Source organism: Cryptomeria japonica, chromosome 1, assembly GCF_030272615.1.
Source record: "Cryptomeria japonica chromosome 1, Sugi_1.0, whole genome shotgun sequence".
NCBI classification, from domain to species: domain Eukaryota; kingdom Viridiplantae; phylum Streptophyta; class Pinopsida; order Cupressales; family Cupressaceae; genus Cryptomeria; species Cryptomeria japonica.
Window position 1 is genome coordinate 698,241,067 of NC_081405.1, and position 26,903 is coordinate 698,267,969.

Genomic DNA, 26,903 nt, shown 5'->3' on the forward strand with positions numbered 1-26,903 from the left:
GTGTTGATGTTATGAGGATCTAGGATGGCAGGTAATGTAGGAATCTGTGCATGGGTCCAGAAAAGAGCGTTCATGAGGGGAAGAGTAGTGGCAGCCACTTCCTGGATGTGGAGGGATTCCCTCTTTACCTCTAATATCTTAACCAAAGTGGTTTCTCGGTGGCGAGCCATTTCCTTCACTTCCTCAAGGATTCGTTCTCCCCTTTTTCTGATGCCTTGTATCCATTCCTGGATGGCCCTTGCGGTGTCCCGTACTCCTTCAAATTTTGTTGTGGTCCTTTGTGCCAATGGTGTCGGGGGAATGTGGGATTCAGAGGCATTGTGTAATGGTCTCAAGAGTTGATCGATGTACCCTTCAGCCTGTTCAGCACGGGCCCGATACATATCCTTCTCAGCTGTTATCTCTTCAAGTTGCCTGAGTATATTCTGCATTGAATATTTGAATTCTTCTTTTTCTTGCTCCTTAGTGGCTCGTCCAATGGGGATAGTCGTGATGCTATAATCTGCCAGTGTGATCTGATCTGCTGGCGGGGTGGCGATGTGAAGGGTGCAGTTCCTTTGCTCATCTTTGGTCACTCTAGAATACGCCTTGGGCTTTTTCTTCCCCTTAGCTTTAGCTTGGTCTATGCGTGAGAAGATGTCCTCTAGATCAATAGGCAGTTTGGTGGCGGCCTTGCGCTGGTCTCTGGCAATTAACCATTCTTGAGGCACTGTTTGGGCTGATGATATGGTTAAGTCTGTATTCTGTTCTTTGAGGTTTTCAGCCGACTTGTCACCAATTTGCAGCTGTTTTGTTACCGGAGGGGTGGGGAAGGTGCCAAGTTCCTTACTTGCGGTTGAACTTTCTCCCATTTCACTGAACAGTTGTCTGGCGCCTTCGTGTGATGGTTGCTCTTCGGTCCTTTCGCGCTCACTGGTCTCCTTTGCCCTTTGCTCTCCTTCAACAGTAGAGTCATCTTTGGCCATATTGTGGAGCAACAATTCATGGCGGCTCTATTGGGTGGGTTCATGCACTTCGATACCTTGAATGGATGGAATCTCTCCTTCCTCTATTGGGTTACCCAATTGGGTTGATTCAATGGCTCTTAGCTCAGCTTCTAGCACGTCGGGTGCGGGAGGATCATCAGTTCCAAACGCATCAATGTCACTTTGAGAAGGCGGAGCAGGTATATAATCTAATTCCACTACATCATTGGACGAACTGGGGTCCTTTGACGATGAAGTGACCTCTAGTCTCCTTATAGGAATCTTTTCCCTTCTCGTTCTCTTGGACCTCCGAGTCCCTCTACAAGCCTTAGCCTTCTTTCTCTTCACAGGTTTCTCAATTTCTTCTCTGGGTGCACTAGACGTTCCTTCTTCTTCGGAAGATTGAGAATCGAGGCTACCCATTAGGTGGTATGTGAACTGGACTCCCTCATGAATTAGCCTCTCAATCTGCTGATGTAACCATTGGTCTGAGTATCTTGCTGGGGCTGCCATGACTGCCTCAAAATCAGTGATTGGGTCCTGGGACCAATCAACGCCTGGCAAAAGGTGCCTTACTGCCTCAAATTCTCGGACCTGGAGGCAATTCCTTGAATCTGTGAGTTGATTTGGGACCTGGCGGTATTCAAAGAGCTGCATTTGCTGCACACTCAGCCTGGAATATTCACGTGTCCGGACTTTGTAGTCATCAAAGCAATTTTTTCAATAGTCTTCAACGGATTCCTTTGCTCTGTATCGCCTGCCATAGCCTCTCTTCGCCAGATTATCGTGATCGAAATATTTTCTCGGAAAATGGTCCTGTAGGCCATAAGAGGCTAGCTCTGCGAGGGATTCCTCCGCTAGGGTGGGGGTCTTCAGGTGGACATCCTGGTTTCCTATGATCATGGGGAATGCAAATCCTGCCTGCTTGCTCTCTCTGAGTAAGATGCCGGCCAGACGTGACTGCCTTGCGAGCTCCATAAGAACTACTTTGTCGGTTGGGTACCGTGGAAGTCGGAGAGGGGCATCGAATATAGGAGAACCTTGGGAACTGGATGAACCAGGCTCCATACCTCTGTACTAGAATAGTAGCTTGCTCTGAGAGCCTTATTTGTAATCCTCCCTGCATTAGTCTGACCAGGCGCATTGTGAAGGCATCATTGACGTGCTCATATTGGCCAACTGCATAAGCTGGGCTTCTCTTTTCTCTCTAAGCTATATCTTGGTAATGCAGTTGCAGGTAACAATCATAGACCTTTACCTGACCAGGCCCATTCCCGATTTCACCTTTCATTATCAAACCTGGCAGCGACTGGTTCTTGGCGAACATGTAGACCAAATAAGAGGTCATAGTGAAGTATTTCTTTGTTTCAAGCTCTATCAGCTGAGTGTGGATGTTGTCCCCTATGATGTGGGCCTAGTCAAACTTAGACTTCCCAGCGAAGACTTGCTCTATAAAATAAAACATCCACTCTTCAAAGTAGTTAGATTTAGGAAGTCCCATAACTCGGCTGAGTAATGTGACCATATCCCCATGCTCATTATGAAAATCACTTCTAGGGGTCTTTTTCACAATTCTGGCGCTTGGAAGCCTTCTCTCCTTGTACCACTCTTCGTTGATCAGTGCCTTGCATCGGGCCGGATTCATATCATATGCCCCCTGTGCTTCATCTATAGTCGTGGCCGTGGGATTGTTTGGGAAGGGAATGTTGAATGCGTCGCCAATGGCCTCAGGAGTGAAATTGGTGATGGTCATGTTCTCGAGGAGCACCAATCTGGAATTTGGCTGATAGTGCTGGGCGGCCTCTACCACTAACTCATAGTTCTGTACTGTTGGAGGAAATCCCGCCGCCTGGGCGATGCCACTTTCCACCATCTGTCTAGGCTTGCCATATGCGTTAGGGGAGAAGACCCGATTCCTGAAGTCCTGGATGTCGATATGGCCTAGGTCGGCATCACTGATATTGTCCCAGTCTCCCAGACGCTCTGAACTTTTGACTCCCTCAATCCTCCTCTTTGATACTGATACTTCATCCTTTCAACTTTGCATAGGATATTTGATTTGGGTGCTCGCGATGTCTCGGTTGCAGCAGGCGTCTTTGATGATTCTACTGCTGATTTAGGCATTTATCCTGCACAGCCGGATGCGGATTACGAGGCGATACAAAAGAAGTAAGGTGGGTTAGATAGAGAATACTCCAGCATTCGAGGATTAGTTCAAAATTTAGATTAGAAACGGAGCGACATTTCTAGTTGAAAGCTTGATTGATTTGAACCAAAGTATTCATGAAGCTTTTGATCGCAAATTTACACTTAAGCATTTTGGATTTATTTTCAATAGGGACAGAGCTCGAAAAATTCTCCTAAGTTTGAAAATGCAATTTCTGGTTAAACCTTAGGAGCAGATTCTAAATTTTGACTGCTTTGCACAACGTTTTACAAGCGAAAAAGATGTAGATTTCGAAAATTTAAGCATTTTAATCAGATTTCACACATAGGTCTATTTGATTTATAAGCATTTTAGACGATCAAGAAAGACAGAGCGTACTTACCTGACGAAAACGGATGGCGAGGAATTGCCTGACCTTGCTGCGTAAAGATGAATGGACAATTCTGCAAATTTTTGAATCCCAACGGTTATCTCCTTAATTCAAATTTTCGCGGTTGCTGTTTGAAAGGAATTTATCATTTTTAAACTGTTTTACCTTGGGCAATTGGTAATCTGAACTTGAGTGTGAATGGTTTGCAGTTTTTTACCTTGAATGCAAAATGCGCGAAATTGGCTCTGTCTCCCTTCCAAAATTGGACGTGATCCTCCTTTACATGAAGTTCGGCAGTATGGAGAGGGTTTATGGCGTTTTGAAAACTTCTTACAGCGCGACTCTGGAGGTTTGAAGAGCTCCTGCAAATTTTAAAATCCTAACACTCATCCCCTTTTTGGTGAATTTCGGAGAATGGGGGGGGTTTATCAATTTCGAATTCCCTATATTTGGGCCCGTGCGTTGCGATTTTCGGAGAAGTAGGGGACTTTGGAATTTCAACTGCGTTTTATCTTCCAACTTTGGACCCTTTGGCGAACATGGAGGCCTTTCCAAAACTTAAACTTCGTTTTATCTAACCGTAAGGGCGAACTTCGGACTATTTAACGCTTCTTGCAAGTTATACAAACCTCGGAGCTATGGCGTCCTTCGCGATTTTCGTGTCTTTGGCGAATTTCGGAGTTTTAAGCGTTTTTGTTTACTAAGGCGTTTTCGGACTATTAGCATGATTTTGCAAGTTTTGAAGATTTCGTGATTTGAAAGACTCCGGAGCATTTAGATGTTTTTGTGAACTGAAAGGTGATTTTCGGACCATTTGACACTGTTTGCAACTAAAAACAAACTTCGGACCCTAAGCACCATTTCTCAAATTTTAGGAATTTCGCACCCTTTAGCATGCATGAAATTTTGCGATTTTTTGGGCTCTCTTGGCGAATTGGTAGAATTTCGGACTATTTGCACATTTTCACAACTTTTTAAAAACTTCGGACCTAGGCCCATTTTCGCAAATTTCAGAGTGTTTTAGATGTTTTCCAAATTTCGGACCATTTGGGGTCTTTTGCAAACTTTTCCAAATTTTTAAATTTCGGTCCCAGGGTCCAAAATTGGATGCCTTAAGTGAAATTTGGACCTCTGGGGGCTTTTGCAACTTTTTAAAATACTTGGGAACCTTAACCACCCTATTGCGAATTTATACAAAATTTTGAATTTCGGCCCCAAGGTCCGAAATTGGATATTTTAAAGTGAAATTTGGACTATTTAGGAGTTTTTGCAATTTGAAGGTAAATTTTGGACCATTTGCCATTTTTGGGAAATTTTGAATTTTTTGAAATTTAACCCCAGGGTCCAAAATTCGGCCCCCTGGGCGATTTTAGCAATCTTAAGTGAAATTTCAGACCTTGTGTCAGTTTTCGCTAGATTCTACAAATTTTGGATTTTGGATCAGTTTTTTGGAATTTTAAGGCATTTGGGCAAGCTTTGCAACCTTAGTATTTTGGCCAAGAAATTCGCCCCTTCTTCACCAGCAGGCAAAAATCATCCTTTATTCAAATCCCACAAACATCTCGGAGACAAACCTTATGCAATTCATCTCATCGCTCTCAGGCGAAAAATGACAATTTTGGGTCCTCGTGCGACCTTCAGATGCACTATTCTTGCTTGGCGGGCTTCGCCATCCTCTATCATCTTACGCCCTTTCACGGCGATTTTTACAATTTCGGACAAACTTTTAACGTTCCTGCCCAAGGGCTAGACTAGCCTAATGGATTCATTGGCTCTTTTCTTTGACATCATCACTTCATGGACCATTCGCGGGCTTGCTTGGAAGGACGCGAGACACTTTGCGCGAAACTTAACAAGGCGAAGACGAAAGGCTCAAAAATAGGAAGGGGGAACCTGTCGGCAACAGGGAGCGTGTGCAACGCACAACAATCTGCAACAGTGCTTTCTTCTTTAATTTTCTATGATGCTGATCACAATTTCATCACAAAAAATCACAATCTCCTTATTCAAATCTGCACATCAACTCCTCCTTCAATCTACTACTAATCTAATAAAATTCTGCTCCAAATGTATCTCAATTTATTCTTTATACTCTGTTTATGAACTGCTCAAAAGAGATCTGTTCTCTTCTTCATTATCTCCTTCTCACTCTTCTGGTGTATGCACTTTATCTTCCTTATTCTCACAACACCCCCCACTCAATCTCCTTTCTAACCTCTATATGCATCTTTCCTTCTAAAGGTTATACTCAAAGATTAAGAGACACAAATTTTGTTTATTACCTAAACCACCCTTTGTTAATCCTCAATACTTTTTAATTTCTTCAATCTTCTAATCGCATCTTTTCATGAAATTGACTTTTTCCTTCTGTTTATTAGATCAGGTTTTATAACTCCATCCCTCTTAATCAATCACTACTCTTTATTTCCTTAAACACAATTAAATTGAATTCATTACACCTTTTGGATATTGACCCATTATGCTTCTTTTATTATAATGAGGTGCTACCCTTGAATCATAATCGCATCTTTTGATTTGTGTAATCACTGCCTCTTAATGGTATTAACATTACCATTCATAACATTAATTAATTGCTGCATATCACTTATAGTATAATCGTTTCTTTAATACTTTTAATGTATCGAGCAAGATATTATTTTGCTGTCTATTGTTCAAGTCAGCAACTTCTGAGGAAACAGTCCTGCCACGTTGCTTTATCATTTGTCAATAAAATTGCTGAATAATAATCAATGTGATTGCTTTGAGAGATTAGTTGCTTTTGTTTGTTGACAAGTGTAATTGCTGCAATACCTTGACTCGCTGCTCTCCATAATAAACTCTTTTAAAGATCACTAGCTATGTGAAAGCTGGCCATCCTGGTCATCGTTTTCTTCATTATTGCTACATATAAAATCGATGCTCCATATATTCAATCGCTGCCACACATTCGAATGAAGTTTTAAATTTATAACTTGGCTTAAAAAGTTACAATCCAATTTTGAGGGTTTTGAGAAAATCTCTGTTTAGCTTCACGACTGGGTTTCCCTTTGCATCAAGAATAATTATTATTTGCCTGTCCACTAATCATGTCAGGCCTTATTTAATAGATTCACTTCCTAATTCAACAACTTCACTAAGAAATGACTTTCTATCATCCAATGGCATTTCAAAATCAGTATTACCAAACCCTTGAATTTGTTTCTTGTCATCTGGTAAACTTCTTTATCGCTGCACATTATGATATGATCACTTTCTTGAATTATTGTTTGCTCCTTCAATAATAGTGATCGACTATGAAGTCGGTAAATATATTAAGAATTGTAATTGCTAGTTCCTGCCATAAAGGAAGTTGACAATATTGCAAGAACACGGCCATGGTAAGTCGCTGTTTTGTGTTACTTTGAACATAATTCTGCCGACTTCAATACTTTACAAGGTCTCTATTCTTTATAAGCCTCCCATCAGTTGCTGTCTGTATGTTTATCAATAAAAAATTCCAATAGATACCCTTGTCCTCCTTAATAATTTTTGCTCATTCAGTCACAACTAAATTGTATCTCTCCCCTCTCCACATCCTCTATCAAACTGCTTCATATTCATCATTTAATAATCTTGATCATTCTTAATACATTGTCATCAAACCATTTGGTTTCAGTTGCATCAACTTCATTATAAAGATAATACAAGGAGCTTTCTCAATGATAACAATACTTGACATAGTCTTGTTTGGGGACTGTTATGACGTTTTCACACATCACCTCATTGCAAATGGGGACCCACCTAGTTTTTGCTTTTCTTTAATGTTTTTCTTGGCAATAGTTTCTTAGTTGTTAACCTTTTATTATTAGTGGAGGTTGGTTTTGTCAGTCCAAGATGAAGAGTTGAGGTCAGGTTGCTAGGAGATGTCGAAGTGGAAAAGTTGCAAATGTTGTCAGGAAGCAAGAAGTGGTCAAGTTGCAAGGGAAGTGGTTAAGTTGCAAGGGAAGTGGTTAAGTTACCAGGGTTTTTCAAGGTCAGTGTGTCTAGATGAGATCAAGTAACCCAATGATCATTGAAAGCTCAACTGGCAAGATTGTCTAGGTGAGCATGTCATTTGACATTTTGTGCAAACTAGGCTAGATGTTGTGCCCTAGGAAGTGTGACCTTAGGCTTACAAAATTCTCTTCCAATGATGACATACATCTAAATAGAGAAGAATGAAGGCAATGGACTCATGGAAGCTTGAAGAAGAAAATTTGACTAAGTCAAAATTTCGCTTAAGTCATGGTCCTGATCCTAGCTTGCTCACCAAGAGCAATTTGTGCAATTCGACCTAGGATTTGCACCCTCCATTTGAGAGAATATAACAATGCCATCATTTTCCTCATGTGAAAAAATGAGCATATAAAGTGTGCTTTGGGTTTGATTCAAGAAAATATCATCTTTGTGTCTTGGTAGGCAAGACAAAATTGTGCGAATGGACCCTAAAAGTGTGCCCATGCTAGAGAGGCAAGAATCACAAGATGATCTAAGGCATTGCTAGTAGGGGATCAAGATTGAAGAATTCGAGTGTGAAGACAAAATTTGGCTTAGTAAAGATTTTGCTCAAGCAAAGGACCTTTCCCTTAGCAATGAAGTTGTGTAAATGAAGGTGAAAAATGCACTCAAGCAAGAAGTTGTGCGAATGAAGGTGAAAAATGCACTCAAGCAAGAAGTTGTGCGAATGAAGGTGAAAAATGCGCTCAATCAAGAAGTTATGCGAATGAAGGTGAAAATTCACTCAAGCAAGAAGTGCGAATGAAGGTGAAAAATGCGCTCAAGCAAGAAGTTGTGTGAATTAAGGTGGAAAATGCGCTCAAGCAAGAAGTTGTGCGAATGAAGGTGAAAAATGTGCTCAAGCAAGAAGTTGTGCAAATGAAGGTGGAAAATGCACTCAAGCAAGAAGTTGTCCGAATGAAGGTGAGAAATGTGCTCAAGCAGGAAGTTGTGCAAATGAGGGGTGAAAGTGTGACCAGGCAAGGAGGTCAATTCAAGCATAATGTAACGTGTTGGAGAGCATGAGATGAAGTGTGTGAAGTTGAATTTGAACCTAGACCTAAATGCAACATACATGTCACACTTGAGTTTGTGATCGATTTTAAATTTGCTTCTTTGATTTGTAGCGTTTTGATTCAAGTTTATCTCTTTTGTAGGTCTGATTGCACGTGGATATGAAGGGATGCACAAGGATGCGAAACAAGCGTAAAAGGATTTAATCAAAGGCTATCAATGCAGTTAGCACCAAGTGGTCAAATCGGCGCTAGCATCAAGTGAATAACATTAAAAAGTCATACAAGCAAGATGATAGACTTCACAGCTTCATCTAAACAATTGCAACAGGATGAGGCTCTCAACATCTTTGAAGATAAAATGATTTTCTTAAGCAAGGCAAGTTAAACAATCAAAGCTAGAGGGTCAACTTGATTGTAACGATGCCATCATCATCACACCAAGCTTAGAGATGTTGAGTATCAAGAGATATCTCTCAACTACATACGCACATGATGAGGTATCAAGTCTGCAATGCAACCTGAGGTGGCATCCTTGTCATCACCAACCAATTAAAGAATTCCACATCAGCATGTCTAGATGCAATGCACCTGACTCATTCAATGGAGGCACAAAATTCAAGATACATAACCTAATTTTCTATTGGTTCACATTCAATGTGGAACATATGTCAAATCAAATGTAATTTTCTCATTGGCTGAAAAGGAGTTTGCGTAACAAACCCTAATTAGGGTTTTATCTTGTAATCATGGCCATTGATTGTGAATCAATTTGATCTACTCATTGTAAAGAGCTATCTATATTAGGATCAGTTTTCTCATTTGTAAAGGGTTAATAGAGAATAGTTCAATAGAAGGTAGATTATTAGCAGTTTGCTAGAGTAGAGTAGGAGGAAAGGAGATTGTTGCCAAGACTTTGTAACAAGAAGCATGTTATTTTCATTGAAGATATGGTGAACTTCATGTGTTGATTCAACATTTGCATCTTCTCTACTTCTCATTTATTTTCATGTTGATTAGATGAATGGAAGCTATTGTGAATGATTTATGGTGAAATTTGCATATTCATACTATTAGTATTTGGTTGATTCTTAAGTACTTTGCATAGTCAATTGAATGCTAAGTTATATGAACTTAACTTCTATTGCTCCATTCATTGACACGCATTAATTTTGATGGTGTCTATGTTGTTGGTAGTAATTCGAATATCATTTGTTTACCTTAGAAGATTGCACTAGCTTTGTGGAGTTGTTCTCTCCGTGTCAAAGCAAAGCCTAGTTGAGTTTCACCAAAACATTGTCCATTGTCCTTACATTCCTAGGTTTAGTTTAGTATCTCTCAAACCCCTAATCTTTTTGCATTTTTTGTCAAACAATCATTAGTAGTAGTAAGAAAACCATGTCATTGAAAATCATTTGAATTCAGATTCATTTTGTATTCCTTGTATGATTCATCTCTTAAGAACTAAGTTCCAGGGTTCGCCCCTGGGAAGCCCTGGTACGGGTCTGGGTTCGACCGGGTCCGTGGTATGGGTCCGGTTCGACCCGGGTTCGACCAGGGTTCGTAAAACCCAGGGTGGGTTCGACCCGGGTCGAACCCAGTCGAACCCGGGGTCGAACCCAGTCGAACCCGGGGTCGAACCCAGTCGAACCCGGGCGGACCCAGTCGAACCCGCGTGGCTGGGCGGCCCAATAAGTTAAAAAACAAACCAATTTTTTTTTTTTTTTCAATTCCGCCTTTAAAAAAGCGAAAATTATAACCTAAAAAACACTTCTAAAACATCTTATTGACACATTTCACCTCATTTGTGTTGCAAACAAATTTTTTATGAGAGCAGGTTGAAGAGAGGTTGAACAAAATTTGGCTTCCAAGATCAAAGAGGAGGAGTTGAAGACTGATTTTAGAAGCTTCAACAAGTGTTGCAGCATCATTTCCATACATTTTCAAGCTTCCATTGGCAGCAAGAGGTAGGTTTTTAAACATTTTTTTCCAACTATTTTTGTTTCACAAATTGTCAAACATGAAACTTGAATTTTTTTTCATTATTTAGTTTTTGTTTTTGAATATGTTTATTTTATTTCTTGCCATAGGAACTAGAATGGCATCTACATCTTCCTCCATTGGCAATGAACAAGTAATTGCAAAACAAAGAAATGATCCAAATTCTCCCTTATGGAAATATGTGGACATTATAAAACAACTTCCGGGAGGTGGGGGATTCCGTTGGAAATGCCATGGATGTGATATTGAACGTAATAGTTCATATTATCGAGTGGTAGGCCATTTGTGTGGAATAAAAGGAAGAGGCATCAAAAAATGCCCTGGCAAAAATGGTAAACCTATACCAGATGAGATAGTGATGAAATATATTAGGGAGCATGAGGCGGCAGAAGAGAGGGAAGCCCGTAGATTGAACCAAACCGCATCAAAGAAAACAAGGGGAATGCAAGGCCCTTCTAATCCCAGTATTGTAGTAGAAGACCACCCCTTCTTTGCCACAAATGAACCTCAAAGTGAACCACCCTTGACACGTAAAAGAACAAAAGGGCCTTTAGAAACCGCATTCCAAAATGAGAGTAGAGACAATGCTGATCAAGATATAGTAAGGTGCATTTATGCAAATGGTTTGTCATTCAATGTTGTTCGCTCCCCATATTGGAAGCAAATGATAAAAAGTGTTAATGAGGCACCAAGAGGGTATAAGGGCCCCGGTTATGAGAAGGTATGTGGAACATTATTGGAGAAAGAGGTGAAGAGGGTTGAAGATGCATTGAAACCCATAAGGGATTCGTGGGTTGAGACAGGTGTAACAATTGTTTCAGATGGGTGGAAAGATGCTAAAAACCGTCCCTTGATCAATGTCATAGCGGTGTCCCCTAAAGGGGCAATGTTTTTGAGAGCTGTGGATTGTGAGGGCCAAATAAAAGATGGCGAATTTATTGCAGAAATTCTCATCTCTGCCATTGAGTCTGTGGGACCCCGCAATGTTGTCCAAGTCATAACGGACAATGCAAAAAATTGTAGAGCTGCTGGTTTGTTGGTTGAGCAACGCTATGATCACATCTTTTGGACACCTTGTGCGGTACATTCACTCAATCTTATGCTACAAAGGATTGGGCAAAAAATAAAATGGATCAGAGATGTGTATGCAGAGGCTGAGGACATCCAGATGTTCATCACAAACCACCACATGTCTCAAGGGATTTTTAGAACCTATTCGAATTTGGAGCTATTGAAGGTAAGTGAAATAGTAATTTAATTTTACATTTTCTGATTTTTTTGAATTTTCAATGTTAATAATATCATTGTGTAAGCTATATTGTGTATTCTTCTTTAAAGTTTGGCTTTATTTTTTAATAATTTGGCATTAATTTGTGTTATAGGTTGCTGAGACCCGTTTTGCATCAAACACAATCGTCTTAAGACGACTTGTGAAAGTTAGAGTGGCACTATGCAATATGGTGATCAGCACCAATTGGACTGTATGGAAGCAAAGTAGCACTGAGAGGGCAGGAAAAATTAGGGATAGAATATTGGATGAGAAATGGTGGGATCTTGTTACATATCTCCTAAGTATCACTGAGCCCATCATGAGCATGATTCGCTATACAGACATGGATAGGCCTTGCATAGGTGAGATTTATGATGGCATTGATTCAATGCTTGAAAAAATAAAGTTCACTATAAATGAAAAAGAGAATGATCCTCAGGAGAAATTCTTCAAAGAACTGGAATTAATTATTGTAGAGAGGTGGAATAAGATGACCACTCCTTTGCACCTTCTTGCCTATGCCTTGACACCTAAGTACTATAGCAATCAGTTTCTTGATAAACCAGGAAGGATTCCACCATGGAGAGATCTAGAAGTATCTGATGGGTATAAGGCAGCATTTCTTAGACTATATCCCGATGATGATTTGCGAGATGTTACAAATGAGTTCATAGAATTCGCAAATGGGAATGGTCTAAGTGTTGATGCACTTCGTCATAGATCCAAGAAAGATGCTCATAGCTGGTGGTACTTCCATGGCACATGCTTCCAACACCTACAACCCCTCGCTATAAAAGTTTTATCACAAGTAAGTTTAATTAATTAAAAATTTTAAATTACAAGTTTTAGTTTATTTATAGTTTACTTTGTCTTCATAGGTTGCTAGTAATTTTATTTTTATTAATGTATAACTTTAATTGTTTACTTTGTCTTCATAGGTTGCTAGTTCATCTGCTTCAGAAAGAAATTGGAGCACATACTCTTTCATCCACTCAGTAAAGCGCAATAGGCTGCTATCAAAAAGAGCGGAGAATTTAGTATATGTGCATTCCAACCTACGTCTTCTTTCACAGAAACAACATGACTACACACAAGGGGAAACAAAGATGTGGGATATAGAGCCAGAGCATACTGATTTGGATGCTCCTGGTTCTCAGCTTCTTGCATTGACATTTGATGACTCGGAAATTGAGCCAACTTATAGTGCAAGTGCAAGTGGCATTGGCTCATGTAATGTCAATGTCAATGAGGATGAGGAGGAGGAGGAGGAGGAGGATGAAGAATTAGATGATCCATTTGATGATTAAACTTTTAAGTTTATATTTTTGAAAGTTGAAACAATGATACTTGAATATTTTGTCATTTTGATATTAAACTTGATGTATATGATGCTATTATCAATTATGGTATGATCATGATGCTATGATTACAAGTTTATGTTTGTTTTGTTGTTCATATGATGCTATGTGACATGCATATTTTAATTCATGCTTATAGGCTTTGATATATATATATATAATATATATATATATATATATAAATTTACATGTTTTTGTACTAACGAACCCAAACGAACCCAAACCCCTTTTCAAAATTTTGCCGTACCGGCGTACCGGGTTCTTCGAACCCGAACCGGAACCCGAACCCGAACCGGCAACTTAGCTTAAGAACAATTTTGTAAGTCTCATTGGATTACCATCAATCACATCAACCATTGAGCTATCTACATGTCAAGACTTAACAATAGAAACCTTGGAATCGTCTTGGTTGATCATATATTTTAGCATCCGAGGTGATTTTGATCAAGAGAGGATAGAGTACCTTTGGTATTTTATTCTTTGTTAGAGGTGTCTAAAAAAACACATCAACAGGGACATCATAGAAAATCCTAATCATAGGCTCATATCTGTCTCTTCTGAAAACATATCAGCTTTTTCCACTTAGTTATTTTTGAAAATCTAAAATAACTTTGACTTTCAGACTTCATCAAATCTTTTGAAATCTTTTTTAGAACCTACAAAAATTGTTGAAACTCTATCCATGGATATGTTATTGATGACTGCCTCTAAAAAAACAATTTTCTGAAAAAGAAACATTTTAAAAATAGAAAGTTGGATTTTTGAGATTTTCTCACCATTCTTCAAGAAAAGTACCTACCAGAAACAAAAATTTCTAAAAACAGAATTATTCCAAAACTAGATGGATTTTGTAATGTGCCCTTTCTAGGTTACGTTATATGATGATTTCGTTAGCCTATCTCTCCATGGTCCCATAGGCTAACTAGGACATTTAAGGGGTCTTGAGGATATTTGGCCTGGGCAGTTTTAGTTGCAGGTGATTTTGAGGTCTTTTGATGTATTTTTTTGGGTACTTACTATTTATAGTAAGCCAACTAGGTCAAGTCTGGATCATCAATGAACTCACGAATAATATCCTGTTGATTTTAGTTGTGGATTTCGACTAGAAATTTTAATAATTGTTTGTAATTATTAATTTATTTATCAATAAAGTCAAGTTATAAAGTTAAATTAAATATTTAACTTTATTGATATGGGTACTTAAGTTAAAAGGAAGTTATAAAAAAAATTAAAAGTACTACTTTGTTTAAATACTTGGAGACTTAGATATTTTTAAAAAAGAAGCATTTCTAATCATCCCACATTGGTTGGGGATTTGTGTGGGCTCTTGTGGGAATGTTATAAAAGACTCTTAAGAGTTCTTTTTCAGCAGGCTGGATTGAATAAGAAATTTGTGAAATTGTTGGAGAGTTCATCTTCAAGGGTTTGTGAGGACAAAATCCTTCATGAATGACATTCTTCTTGCTGTTACAAGATACAGTCAAGAGAATTAATGGTGTTTTTATTCAGGAAACACATTGGGCTTACAAAGTCTTAGATTTTCAAATAGAGGAGGGCAGATTTGGAGAAGACAGTTAGAGAAGATTGAGGGCACTAGTGGCAGCAAAAAAATTAAAGGGCAAAGAAAAGATTTAAGAGTTTGCTGCAGTGACGTTACTACAATAACTTGCTACATTGATTGTTATTGTGACAGTATTAATACTAACCGTACCCATGCTGGAATATTGTGGCTGCAACTAGGGTTTTCAAACACATTATTTGCTGCTGTATGAACTGAGAAACTAGTAATCTAAGTCTGAAGTAATTATGTATGTGTTCTAAACTTCTAACACATTGTGCTGCTGTATGGACTGAGAAATCAGTAAATAGACTAAAATAAATTCTGTATGTGAATTAGTATGTTGTTTCTCAAAAAGTTTATGGTATGATGTTTCTAGAAGTTTATGATTTTAATTTAGATTCATAGATGCAATCAGCCATTGTTGTTTCTGTTTTAATCCTTCAAACACAAGCATTTCATGAACTATAAACCCGAAATACAAACACAAAAAATCAGAACTACAGGGCTGCTTATTACAGTGAGGAAGGCAAACTGTTTGACAAAATTACAGTGAGTGAAAAGGAAAAAAAATAGTGGCTAGCAAGGGGGTATATTTCAGATTTTCAATTGAACGTTGAAAGTCTAACCATGAGATTATGCACAAGAATTGAATTTAGATTTTCTTATACTTGGAATATTTTTGTCATGGCAAAGATAGCAAGAATGTGTGATTGTAGGAAATTTTAGATGGTGAAGTCAATTGGAAAATGTAACTCGTGTTTCCTTTTAACCCTTGGTAGAGATCACTTAAGTTATTACCACTTTTTCTAATAGGTGGAACTTTTCAGTGGCTTTGCCACTTCAAAAGTGTGCCTTGATTTATGTTTATTTCTCCTCAAATGTTTGTTTATCTTTTATGATCTATTTGCCACCTTTTCTAACTTGTAGCTTTTAGGTGGCTAAGCCAGTCCAAAAAATTGTGCTTCATCTTATGTTTTTTGAGTGACTTAGCTTTGGCATGGATCACTAACATTCTTCCCACATTTAGCCCATTTTGATGACAACATTGCAGCCTTTGAAGCAAATTTTTCCTTTGGCTTTGCCTATTCGACTGTACACCATTATTTGACAACTAAACCTCTTATGAGCTTCATGCACTTTAGTAATGTTTATGGCCTGTTAAGTTGACGTTTTACAAATCATTTGCCATTTCATTGTCGCAGTTTTCTAATGGCATACCCACTTGTAAAATGTGATTTTTACTTCTTTATTCTTTCATGAGGTTGGCATGGCTTCGTAGGGGTTCTGCTACTTCTTTATTGCATTTTCACTATGGCTTTGCTACCTCCAAATGGTGCCCAAAATATTTCCCTTTTCTCGATTACTAAGGCATTGATTTATGATGCTTTTTCTGTGTTTGGGTGGAAGAGATCTCAAATAATTTTGCCATTTTTAAGGCTCCATTTACGACTGGCAATGCCACTTGCACACTTAACTCAAATCTTCAGTTTCATCTTTATTTCCTACTTGGCAAGGATCTTGCATGTCTGCTATACTTTCCATTATTGGTGCAACTTTGTGATGGATCTACCACTCATCATTTCGGTGCACATTCCTGAAACTCTTGCCAACTTAACTCATCTCTGGGAGGAAAACTTTGGTGGCAAATCTATTCAAAAGGTGTGTGACACATGATTTTGTTTTAGCCTTATAAGCTATAACTTAGCCACAGTCACAAGGGCTTGCCACCTGCTGATCACCATTTCATAATGGTTTTGTCACTTGGAAGTTGCTCCATAATATTAGTTTTTAACTTGACAGCCTATGCTTCTACCTTTCATTCATCAACTAAGAAATAAAGTACTCCTCTATGTCCCACTTTTCTTGAAGTCTTGTGTATCTCATAGGCTATATCCAAGGAATTAGTGCAGCTATTTTCATTTGTTGTTCTTTTTATGGGGGATGACTAAATTACTCATAGACTTCTGTGCTGTTTGCTGTTCTTACATGGTGCTGATCCTTTCTTTCTTTATCCTTGCCCTCCATCATTTTTATCATTTGCTACTTTGTCATGATTGTGTACTCCTTAAAAATCTTCAGTTGGAAAGACACAAGACAAGACAATCCTAACAACCTTACAGGTTAAATGACAACGAACTTGTTCTTGATGTGACAACTGACTTGTACTTAATGTGATTTTTAGGATTTACTGACAATTAACTGATAGAAGAAATCCTTAAAATGGAGTTTTTAAAGGGTATCAATAAGCAGCATCGGAAATAATGGAGAAGTGGAAAAACAGCTAAGTCATGGAAGCCACATATTTTGCTATCTTTTTCTTAGAAAAAGATACCTTTGGCATGCACATGTCATGGTTAGACCACCTAAAAGTTCTGCCACTCCACATATAGCTTGTTGGTTGAAAATTTTGTACACTTGGGGAAATATACAAAATTGTGGTTTCAACCACAACACACGAGTAAAAACTCTCCTAATTAAGGGAAGGCTCCCCCTATCTAACTACAACTTGGAAAATAAAATAGGATGGGACAACAATCTTTCTTCTTTTTTCAAGAAAGACAATATCCTTTTCTCTTCATAGAAAAGGATAGCGATTGAATAACAGCAGTAACCACTTTCAAGTGAAATAAGGGAAAGGAAATGAAGTTTCCTGAAAGCGCGAAGACTTCCCTCACTTCCTTCGGGATGGGACAACAATATCAAGCTCAAAGACTTGACTATTGGAAGTCCTATCTACCCTTTGCTATACTAAATTTTATAATGAATAAAAGATAACAGCTCAAAGACTGGAATAATCTATTCTTTCAACACAAAGACAAGAACTAATGCAAGCTCAAAGACTTGTTGCTATTTCTTATCAAACAGTAATTTTTCCTCAAGAATAGAGGCAAGCTCAAAGACTTGCTGCTCCTTCAAGAGGGTTTCCTATTTTAATTAATCTTCTCTACTTGCAGCTCAAAGACTTCAAATCAGATTGGACTAAGTTCCTTTAGAAACACTTGGCATAGAAGAAATAAAAGATTCAAACTCAAACATGTAGCTCAAAGACTCAAAACTTGAGTAATCCTTCCTTATTATTCTTCAAAAAACTTTCAATCCACATACATAAGCTCAAAGACTTCTTGCTATAAATTTGGCAGAGTTTTTGCTTGCTTTCCAAAAGATAAATATTACAATAGACTCCTCAAGTATTTATAGAAGAGGAGCCTTGAGAAAAAGGTGGGAGGATCTTAACTAACTTGAGAGATTCTCTCAACCACCAAGACTCATTCAATAACTAACTGAGACTTCATTAACTAACTAAGAGTTACTCCAACTAACTAAAGTTTATTCCAACTACAGTCCTAATCAGACACAACTTGTAGTTGATTCACATGTAATTACAAAAGTGCAAGTAATGTGTAACTTGCATTTTACAAAAAATACTTTTACGTGCAACTTGTCAAAACTAAATTACAACTAAAAATTACAAAAAGGGAAAATTCAACTAAGTGTTAAAAAAAAACACTTAAGTTGCATTTTGTGAAGACATAAATCCTTGAAATTTCCGGATGCTCGCTTGTAGTTCCTCAGGATTCGGTTCATGGTTGTTCTTGGCAACAACTATAGTTTTCACAATAGTGTCGTGATAGCGGAGGAGCGCAGAATTGTTTTTATCCAGGATAGATTGGATTTCATGCAGAAAGGCTTGGTGTTTCATCAATGCTTGAATCGAAGCTGCCGAGAATTGTTCGCTCCTCCATTCATTATGAATCCTCATCTGTAAATCAGCAAGAATTTCTTCTTCTGGAATTAGCTCTCCATCCTAACTTACTATGTTGCAAGAGGCCCTTTCACAATGTGAGACAATATTTTAGTAAACTTCACCCCGGAATCTCCTTGCATCACCGATCTCCTCAATGAGGGATTTAAGAACAAGGGTCTTGTTTTCCATGAGTTCTTCAAAATCCAAGTACATGACCCTGGAAGAGATGATAGCATGCTCTTGCAAAATACTTAGCTGTTGTTGGGGCATAGTACGCTAGATTGTCAAACCTTCTTCAACACTTTCTAGATTCTTTTTGAAAGTATTAGAAGTCTGATCCAGTTTCTTCTCAATGGTTTCCAACTTAGACATTATTTGAAAAATGTCTTTCATTACTTGTACACATTGATCATGAAGCTGATCAACCCAGGAATCGAGTGCTTGTACTTTCTGAGCAGCCCTTTCTACTCTACGAATTGATTCTTGGGAACCAGAAGAACCTATGGAGTTACTCCCTTCAGCAGCAAGTTTTGTGATCTTATGAATGGTTGCCATAAGCTGTCGGTTTTCCTCTTCTAGCTTGTCTTTCTTCACAAGAAGATCATCACACCTTTGCACTAATGAAGCAACAAAAAACTGAGCATCATGTTTAATGACCTCGTGCATTTGTTTGCCCAACTCTATCCTTGTAACCTTATAATCAGCAACTGACATTTCATCAAGTGGCTTATCTGCAATAGGTTCCACAATTTCAACTACTTTCATCTTGTTTCTATCAACAGTTACCCTAGAGATAGTCTTGGCCTTCTTAGCAACTTTGGATCTAGACTGTTTGAGTTGCTGGTAGTCAAAGGCATCAGATGAGATCTCTTGCTTCTTCCTTTTCGAGGTGAAAGAGCTAAGCCATGGAGGCAAAGTCATCAACTCACTTCCAGTAGCAGCCGTAGGCAAAGGAGAAGCAGTTTCTGTTTGAATTACTGTGCTCACTTTGGGAGGAATATCTGTTTGGACAGCGACCACGGTTTGCTCAGTTACCAATGGGCATGAAGATTGCCTCACGAATACATCAAAACCATAAGTGGAAGTATCAATTTCTGATAACTGAATGCAAGTGGGATTATCTTCAGGAACATTCAACACACTTTCTTGTTGTCGATTAGGAGAAGGCTCGTATGCTGAAATGGGAATTGCATTCTGAGGAGACTCATCCACGAGTAAATCAGGAGGAGAAAGAGGCGTCTCAATGGAAACTAGAGGAATGACCTCATGAGGCGAGTCTGAAACTAGAGACTTAGGAGCATCGTCAGATTGCTGCCCCTCTTTTGGATTATCCAGATCGATCACCTGAACATGGAATCGTGATTTCTCCTTCCCACGAATAGTCGTCTCCTCAGGAGGAAGCACTACTGCACGACTGACTCGTAACTTGATCCTTGTGCCCGAAGAAGAAGCACCCTCCTTGTTGTCAATCTGAATCTTAGATTTCCATTTAAGAGGCCCCGTAGAATCATCTTCTTTACCAACCTTGATTTTTATAAGTCTAACAGCATTACTTTTCTGCCATGCATTAGTGTTGGCCAAGATAGGCTGAAATCTGTCAAGGATGGAGATGCACTCCTTGTGTGACCATTGGATCAAAGGAAGTGGAGCTTCCTCAACCCTCTGTGAAGTGTATTCAGGATCAAGTATATGCCCGTCATCGATCATCCCTTGTGGGATATCCGCCAAGTTCAAGTCAACAATTTCCTCAACAGTGAGCCCGCAGTAATCCATTTTCAGAACTTCGGCTTCTGTGCGGAGATCTACCCAGATGTCTTCAATGCGATGAACATGTAGAAAGGATTTCTTGATCTTCTCCTTCATACCTCTATAATCAAAATCAGTTGTAGGTTTGAACCTTTTAAGCTTGATTTCCTGCAATTCAGCCTCCATGGCCTTGGCCTTCACAGATGTGACAAGGGAGTATCGACCAATTTTCAATGGGTTTGTGGTAGAGATCCCCATTCCAACCTTGTGTCTAGCAGATTGAAAAGTATGAATAGCCATGATCTGTCTTCCCAACTCCATAAGAATTATCTTATCGGTTGGGTATCTTGGAAGTATGTATGGCTGACCATCATAGCATCCAATCCTCATATAAGTGAAGGTGGGAAATTGCAGGAACAAACACCCATACTCAGACACCTTGACCCATGCCTCATCTGATACTCTTTTGTTCCTGAGATCTATGTCAAACTGACACATGAAATATCCGAAGAATGCATCTTGGACCCTTCTAAAATGCAGTCTGTCGGGTTTCAATGGCAACTGGTTATAATATTCCCAAACTGGTATAAGCGAGTGATCACCCTTGGTAGAAAGACCTGGAAAGTGTCTAAGTGATGCTGCTAAATATACCAAATAAGAATTCATGAAGAAGGTCATAGTGGTAGGAACTGCTGCAAGTAGTTCGCACAAGGCATCGCTGGTGACTTCCCCCCATAAGATGTGATGTGACTGTCGTATGAACATAATGAATTGATACATCCATGGCTCAAAGACATTGGAATGCTCAAGGCCCATCATCCTGCTGAGAAGAGTGATGGTGTCTCCTATCTCCCATTTAAAATCACAACGGTACGACTTTGCCCACCTTGAGAAGGAAGGTCGTGGCTCTTGGATCCACCTATTGATGTGCCGCTTGCAATCTTTTTCCCTCTTCACGTAGTATTCCGCTGCACTTTCTTTGGTGATTTCCATATAAACAGGTGTAGGAGGTATTCTGAAAACCTTCTCAATTGTATCCGCATCAAGACAAATTATAGCTTCACCATCTTTATTTTTGATGACTCTTGATTCCTTGTCAAAATGATGGGCGCATGCAAGAATGAACTCAGGTTCTAGGGCAGCCACTGGGAAAGAAGATGCATGATGGATATGGCTGTCCAACAACCGTTGCAAGTTATTATCCTGTGGATCTTCTACCCTTTTGATGAATTCTGCCATATCAACGTGCCCTATCTCCGTGTCTCTGATGCGATGCAAAGGAGAAGAAACCTGGGAAGGTGCAACCTCATTCTGATATTTGTCATATTTGTATTTCATTTTCTTTGGAGTTGGAGATGCCGGCAAATATGACATTGATTGTGAACCTGGAATGCTGTGATGAAGACTTAAAAGAGTTAAGGCAACATCAAAGTCAGCTGCAAATATCATTCTTCCTTCTTCAAATGGGTAAAACTTTGATTCTTGAATTTCATGATTTTGTGAGAGGAAGGGGGGAAATATGTAGAAATGGGAAAATCTTGACTTTGACCAATTTCGGATCTTGGGAGAATTTTCGCAAGTATACAAGTTGGAAAGGACATACATGCAATCGGGGTTTTAAAACCCGAATACAAGTACACTTGTAAATTCGAAAATGGAGAAATGGACGAAAAATGAGATTTTGACTTGCGGGAAATGATGGAAATGAAAAGTACGGATATGGGGAACATGAATGGATAGAAATGGGAAAATCGGGGAAAGTCATTTTCATGAAAATGGGAAGATCTCTTCGAAATGTAATCCGGTTTTTAAAACCTGAATTTGCAAGGGAGGGGTATTTCACACTTTTCAACTTGGAATTTTAACCAAAAATGGTTAAATTCTTTAACCATAGGGGAAGAACATTAATTTCCAGCGAACTTGTTATCGAGATTAAAAATCCCGAATACAAGTAAAGAGGGAATTTTGGGAAGAACATTGCAATTCAAAAATTGCATATCAAGGGGAAGATTTCTCTCACAAAAACTGATTTTTTGGGGGAAGAACAACACATATTTACAAATGCAACTAAGAAAGAAAACTAAGAAAGAAAGAAAAAAAATCAAATAAAGGAAAGAAAGGAAAGAGAACATACCTTTCTTAAAAATGCAAAATGCTTCTCCAATAATGCAACAATTCTTGGAATGAAGAAGCAAAATCAATTAAGAAGCCCAAACCGAAATGCCAAACTTTTAACATGTTTTTGCAAAAAACGTCTTATATGGAAAAACGTGGCACCAAGCAAGAGAAAAATGTCATAGAAAATGCTTGAATGCTTCTTAAACCTCAATGCCTTGGTACTTCAAGCTAAAACGATCCATGTCCTTGAAGATGCGTGGTATTAAACACTTCCAATATGCAGCCATAATGATTCACGTGGAGGAAAAAACGTGGCACTTATTGCATATTGGAGGGCATCATTAAATAGCTTAAAACTCCTCCCAAATTCCACGCCTAGGTGAGAAAGGGCAAAACAATTTAGGAGTTTGTAGTTTGTTGAAGATTTAATCCCTCAAAATGTGGCATTAAAGAAAAACGTGGTTGCTGATTTAGGGCAAAAAACCATTAAATGTATCCTCCAAATGTCACGAAAGTGATGCAGAGACAAGAGAATCTAATACAAATTTGCAAATAAAAGGTGTATTTTGGATGCAAACCCCTTACACTCCTCAGGTGTCTCAAATGCACTCAATGCCTCAATAGGCTCAAAACCTAACACCACCTAAACCAGGTGTGTCTCCTGCCTCCACATACTTCAAAGGACCTCAACAAACATGATTCAAAGGCTTTCTAAACCCCTAAGCCTCTCTAGCTTCAACACAAACTCAATACATTTATTGAACCAAGCATCTAGCCCTTCAAATCGGGTAATTTCCCTTTAACTCAAAACTTTTCCGAAAAACTTGCCCAAACAAATTACATATTTAGACACCCATTTGGATGTTACACAACATATCAGAAAACCAATATAGGTTGTTTTGGACGGACCCTTTGCTGTCCTCAAATGTGCCCCTTTTTAGCCTTAAAAACCACCCACTTTACAAAGGAAGTACCTACAAAACTTAACACCAGGTTACAAAACTTTGTACAGTATTCAATCAGGTTCCCAAACAAAGGATTTTCCAGGTTTTATGGCTTGATTCAACTTCTAAGTGTCCAAACACTAAAACCCTCCTTAAATCACCCTCTAAACTAGGGTTTGCTCAAAATCACGCCTCCAATCACCCAACAAATTCACCATTTATGAGTGATCACTCTGCAAAACCACTTCAATCCTGCAATTTCATGTTAGTTTGATATGATACAACATTAATTTCCATCCCCAAGTCACAGTAAGCACATAAAGGGGATGGATTACATATTCATACTTGAGAAAACAAGGAAAATCAGACTTTTAAAACAGGACAGTCAATATAAATCCTTAGATCAGATTAAAAATGATATAAAATGCTTCAGATCATGCACATTAAATGCCTATCAACCTTCCTCAATGATTAGAACTCAAAGATCATCAAAGGAATGCAAGTTTTGCAAGGAAAATCAAGTTTTTTGCATTAAAACTGTCTCAGTCCGTACAACAGTACCTCCACTCCGTACAATCTGTACTTTTCTCTCTTTTTTCCATCATAAATGATGAATACAACTTCCCCAACCAACCCAAGGTGGTTGGAGGGGTTTACAAATTCATTAAGACTTAAAAACTCAATTTCCCTCTAAAATGTTACTAAACATTGGAATACAAAGATTTGAATTTTCCAACTTTATTTAATACATTCTATTTGCTAAAATCATTCCAAATCATTGAAATTTTATTTCATATACCTAAATAACGCTACCAAAGACCCTACTAACCATTCTAGACCCTTGAAACACTATTGGCCTACTTGACACCATATTTTGTCTTAGGTCCCTTATCAGGCCTTATTACATTTAAATCAAATTGAGCATTACATAGAGCCATTATTGGCTTCAAAACATTCCAATTCACTTTCAAGGATGCTCTGGGGTCTTTGTTCATGTTTATAATCTCCTTGGTCTCAGGTGGACTCTTGGATGCACCTGCATCAGAAAGGTGTCCAAGAATGCATGAAAATAGGATGCAAACCAAAATGCCTCCTTCCTCCAACAATTTCTCCACAAAATTTGTCTTGAAATGGTCAAAAATCGTTTTTCCTTGCATTTCGGGTTTTTTTTGGAGCAAAAGACAAGTTCGAATTTGCATAAAAGAATGCAAATCGGGTTTTTGGAAGAAGAATACAAGTTTTAATTTCACTTTTTCCACTTACAAGGCAAAATCGGGATTTTTTAGACAAATGACAAGTTTTATTTTTTACTTTTTCACTTGCCAAGCCAAAATCGGGTTTTTTGGACAAATGACAAGTTTAAAATTGTCAAAAATGCACTTGCAAGGCAAAATCGGGTTTTTTGGAGCAAACTACATTTTTTAAAAACTTGTAAAAGAGAAATAAAATCCCTACAACAAGTTAGAAATACTTGCACACATGTAATGGGGATTTAAAATCCCTATTACATGTAAAAACCATGAAAGTAGGGGTTTTTTGACCAAACTACAAGTTTACTTGCAGTTGAGCCAAAAAATCCCTATTTTAACTAAACATGACCAAAAAACAATTAAAAATAACAAAGGAAGGAAGGAAAATTTAAAACAAATTACAAGTAACATCTTTTAATAAAAATGCACATGTAATAAGCTAAAAATTCCCCTACAAAAACCCAAAACAATGAATATCATTAAAACTTGCAGTTAGAAGAAAATTCTCCACCTGCAATCAGGGTTTTAAAACCCAAAATTGAAGGAAAGGCATAGCAAATGAACCCAGAATTTGACGAAATTCGAAATGTAGTTTGAGGATAGACTGATGATTAAGCTAGTCTAAGGATTTGTCAAAATTTTGCCTCGGGAAGCATGCCATAGAGTAAATTTTTTAATTTTTTCACAAAAATTTCAACGTAGTGGTCCTTCATTTTTGGAAACAAAAATGAGGACAACATAGCTGATACATTGAAGTTTTTCTATTCATATTTAACTGAGGTGCACTTTTAGGGTGGCTGAGCCACACCATAATTCTGCCTAAGGTCTGGAATGTAGCATAATTGTCTAACATCTCAATTTCACATAAGCAGTTACTATTTATACCTACAAATTTGAATCAAATTTCCACTTGGCAATATCATAAAAGTAGGAACATGATGTAAAATTTTTGCTTCACACCTTTGGTGCAAATTTGTAGTGGCATTGCCACTTAAAATTTCTGCATTGAATTTTGACATTGGCATGGTAACTTGAATTCTCTGCCTGGCCCACAATTATTTTAGTTCAAACATCTAAGATCTCTGCCTAGGCAAAAAGGGTTGCAATGGTAATCTTGACATGCAACCAGCTGGATTCAGCCACCTTACTTATCAATTCAACATTTTAAATGTGGCCAAATCATCTAAAACCTCCACTTAACAAAGAATTGGTAATGGCACTCAAAAAATCTACCTATGTTTAGGAAATTCCACCGTAAATGAATGAGAAATAGAAGACAACCGGCTAGTTTCTTGTCCTTTTAAGGTGTTAACTGGCTTTTAATTGTTTTACTTTTATTCCTTATGAATTAAATAACAAAAGAAAGAAATACAGTCATTTTGATGAGTGTCTTGCAAAAGAGTTTTATAACATGGTTTCTTTTGCTTTAGTAGATGTGAAAACATCAATTCTATAATCTTTCTAGGTTACAAATACAGAATCAATATCCAGATTTCAGACCTTCCTCCATATTTCCTGCAGGTGAATTCATCTGATGTTATCATATTAGAGGGAATTTTGGTTTTTCATGATCCACGACTCTGTGAATTAATGAACATGAAGATTTTTGTTGATACAGGTTTTATTTTTCCCCTTAATGGTTAATTGTTTTTATTTATTATACAAACATATAGATCACTTGAATTTAGCAGATCAAATACCTTAAAAAGTAATATTCTATTAATCCAGGTGCCTATCTGTTTTCCTTGGGAAGGGTGTATGCTGTCTCTATAGATCACAATTTATAGTTTTCAATATATAGAACTAAAATCTGAAATTTAAATTATTATCTGGATGCCTATAGAATTTTGAGAGATGCAAAGTCAGGATTTTGTGGTATTCAGTGCAATGGAATTGCATGTGTAGTACAGCATGTTCACTTGAACTTTCTAGGCATTTGTGACTCAGAGAGGCTTGCTATCCAATGATGTGAACTTAGATTTTGCTAAAGCTAGCTGCAAAGTAGTGGCTATGTCACCCTCATTGGATCGGGATTGGTAGTGGTATTTGAGATAGGGACAGGTATCGGAACACAATTTTCAAAAAAGTATTGGAGATGGAAAAGAGTAAAAAATATTTATAATATATATTTAGAAAAAAAAATCATACAATAGATATGCAACTTTAATTAGTGTAAAATGTTGAATATTTAAAAGTAAAAGGATCAACATTTAAAAATATTGAAATAGATGTCACCAAAGCAAAGATTAATTATGTTGGTATGTGATAATCATCATAATATAAAAAATTAATGTTTTAGGATAATCATCTAGAGAAGGAATATAAAGATTGATAGGTGAATGCCATTATTTTAAAACACATGGCAAGTGGAGTGGAGATGA

The 26,903-nt window shown here is 38.0% G+C and overlaps 2 protein-coding genes across 5 annotated transcripts in view; both read left to right on the plus strand.

Annotated features, from left to right (window-relative positions):
- LOC131044634 (uridine kinase-like protein 4) overlaps nt 1-26,903 on the plus strand; it is a 345,831-nt gene that overhangs the window by 138,543 nt on the left and 180,385 nt on the right. For all 4 annotated transcript variants that reach the window (XM_057977995.2, XM_057977992.2, XM_057977993.2 and 1 more), the window contains one exon: nt 26,044-26,140. In XM_057977995.2, coding sequence (XP_057833978.2) covers nt 26,044-26,140 — 97 coding nt within the window. The remainder of the gene's footprint in view (nt 1-26,043; nt 26,141-26,903) is intronic.
- On the plus strand, nt 10,086-12,390 carry LOC131876361 (uncharacterized). Its single transcript, XM_059221532.1, has 2 exons — nt 10,086-10,496; nt 10,620-12,390. The coding sequence occupies exon 2, from the start codon at nt 10,628-10,630 to the stop codon at nt 11,786-11,788; it is 1,161 nt and encodes a 386-aa protein (XP_059077515.1). The 5' UTR covers nt 10,086-10,496; nt 10,620-10,627; the 3' UTR covers nt 11,789-12,390.

Excerpts from the sequence above, each read along its gene's own strand:
- LOC131876361 (XM_059221532.1), top strand. The coding sequence starts at position 10,628 with ATGGCATCTACATCTTCCTCCATTGGCAATGAACAAGTAATTGCAAAA.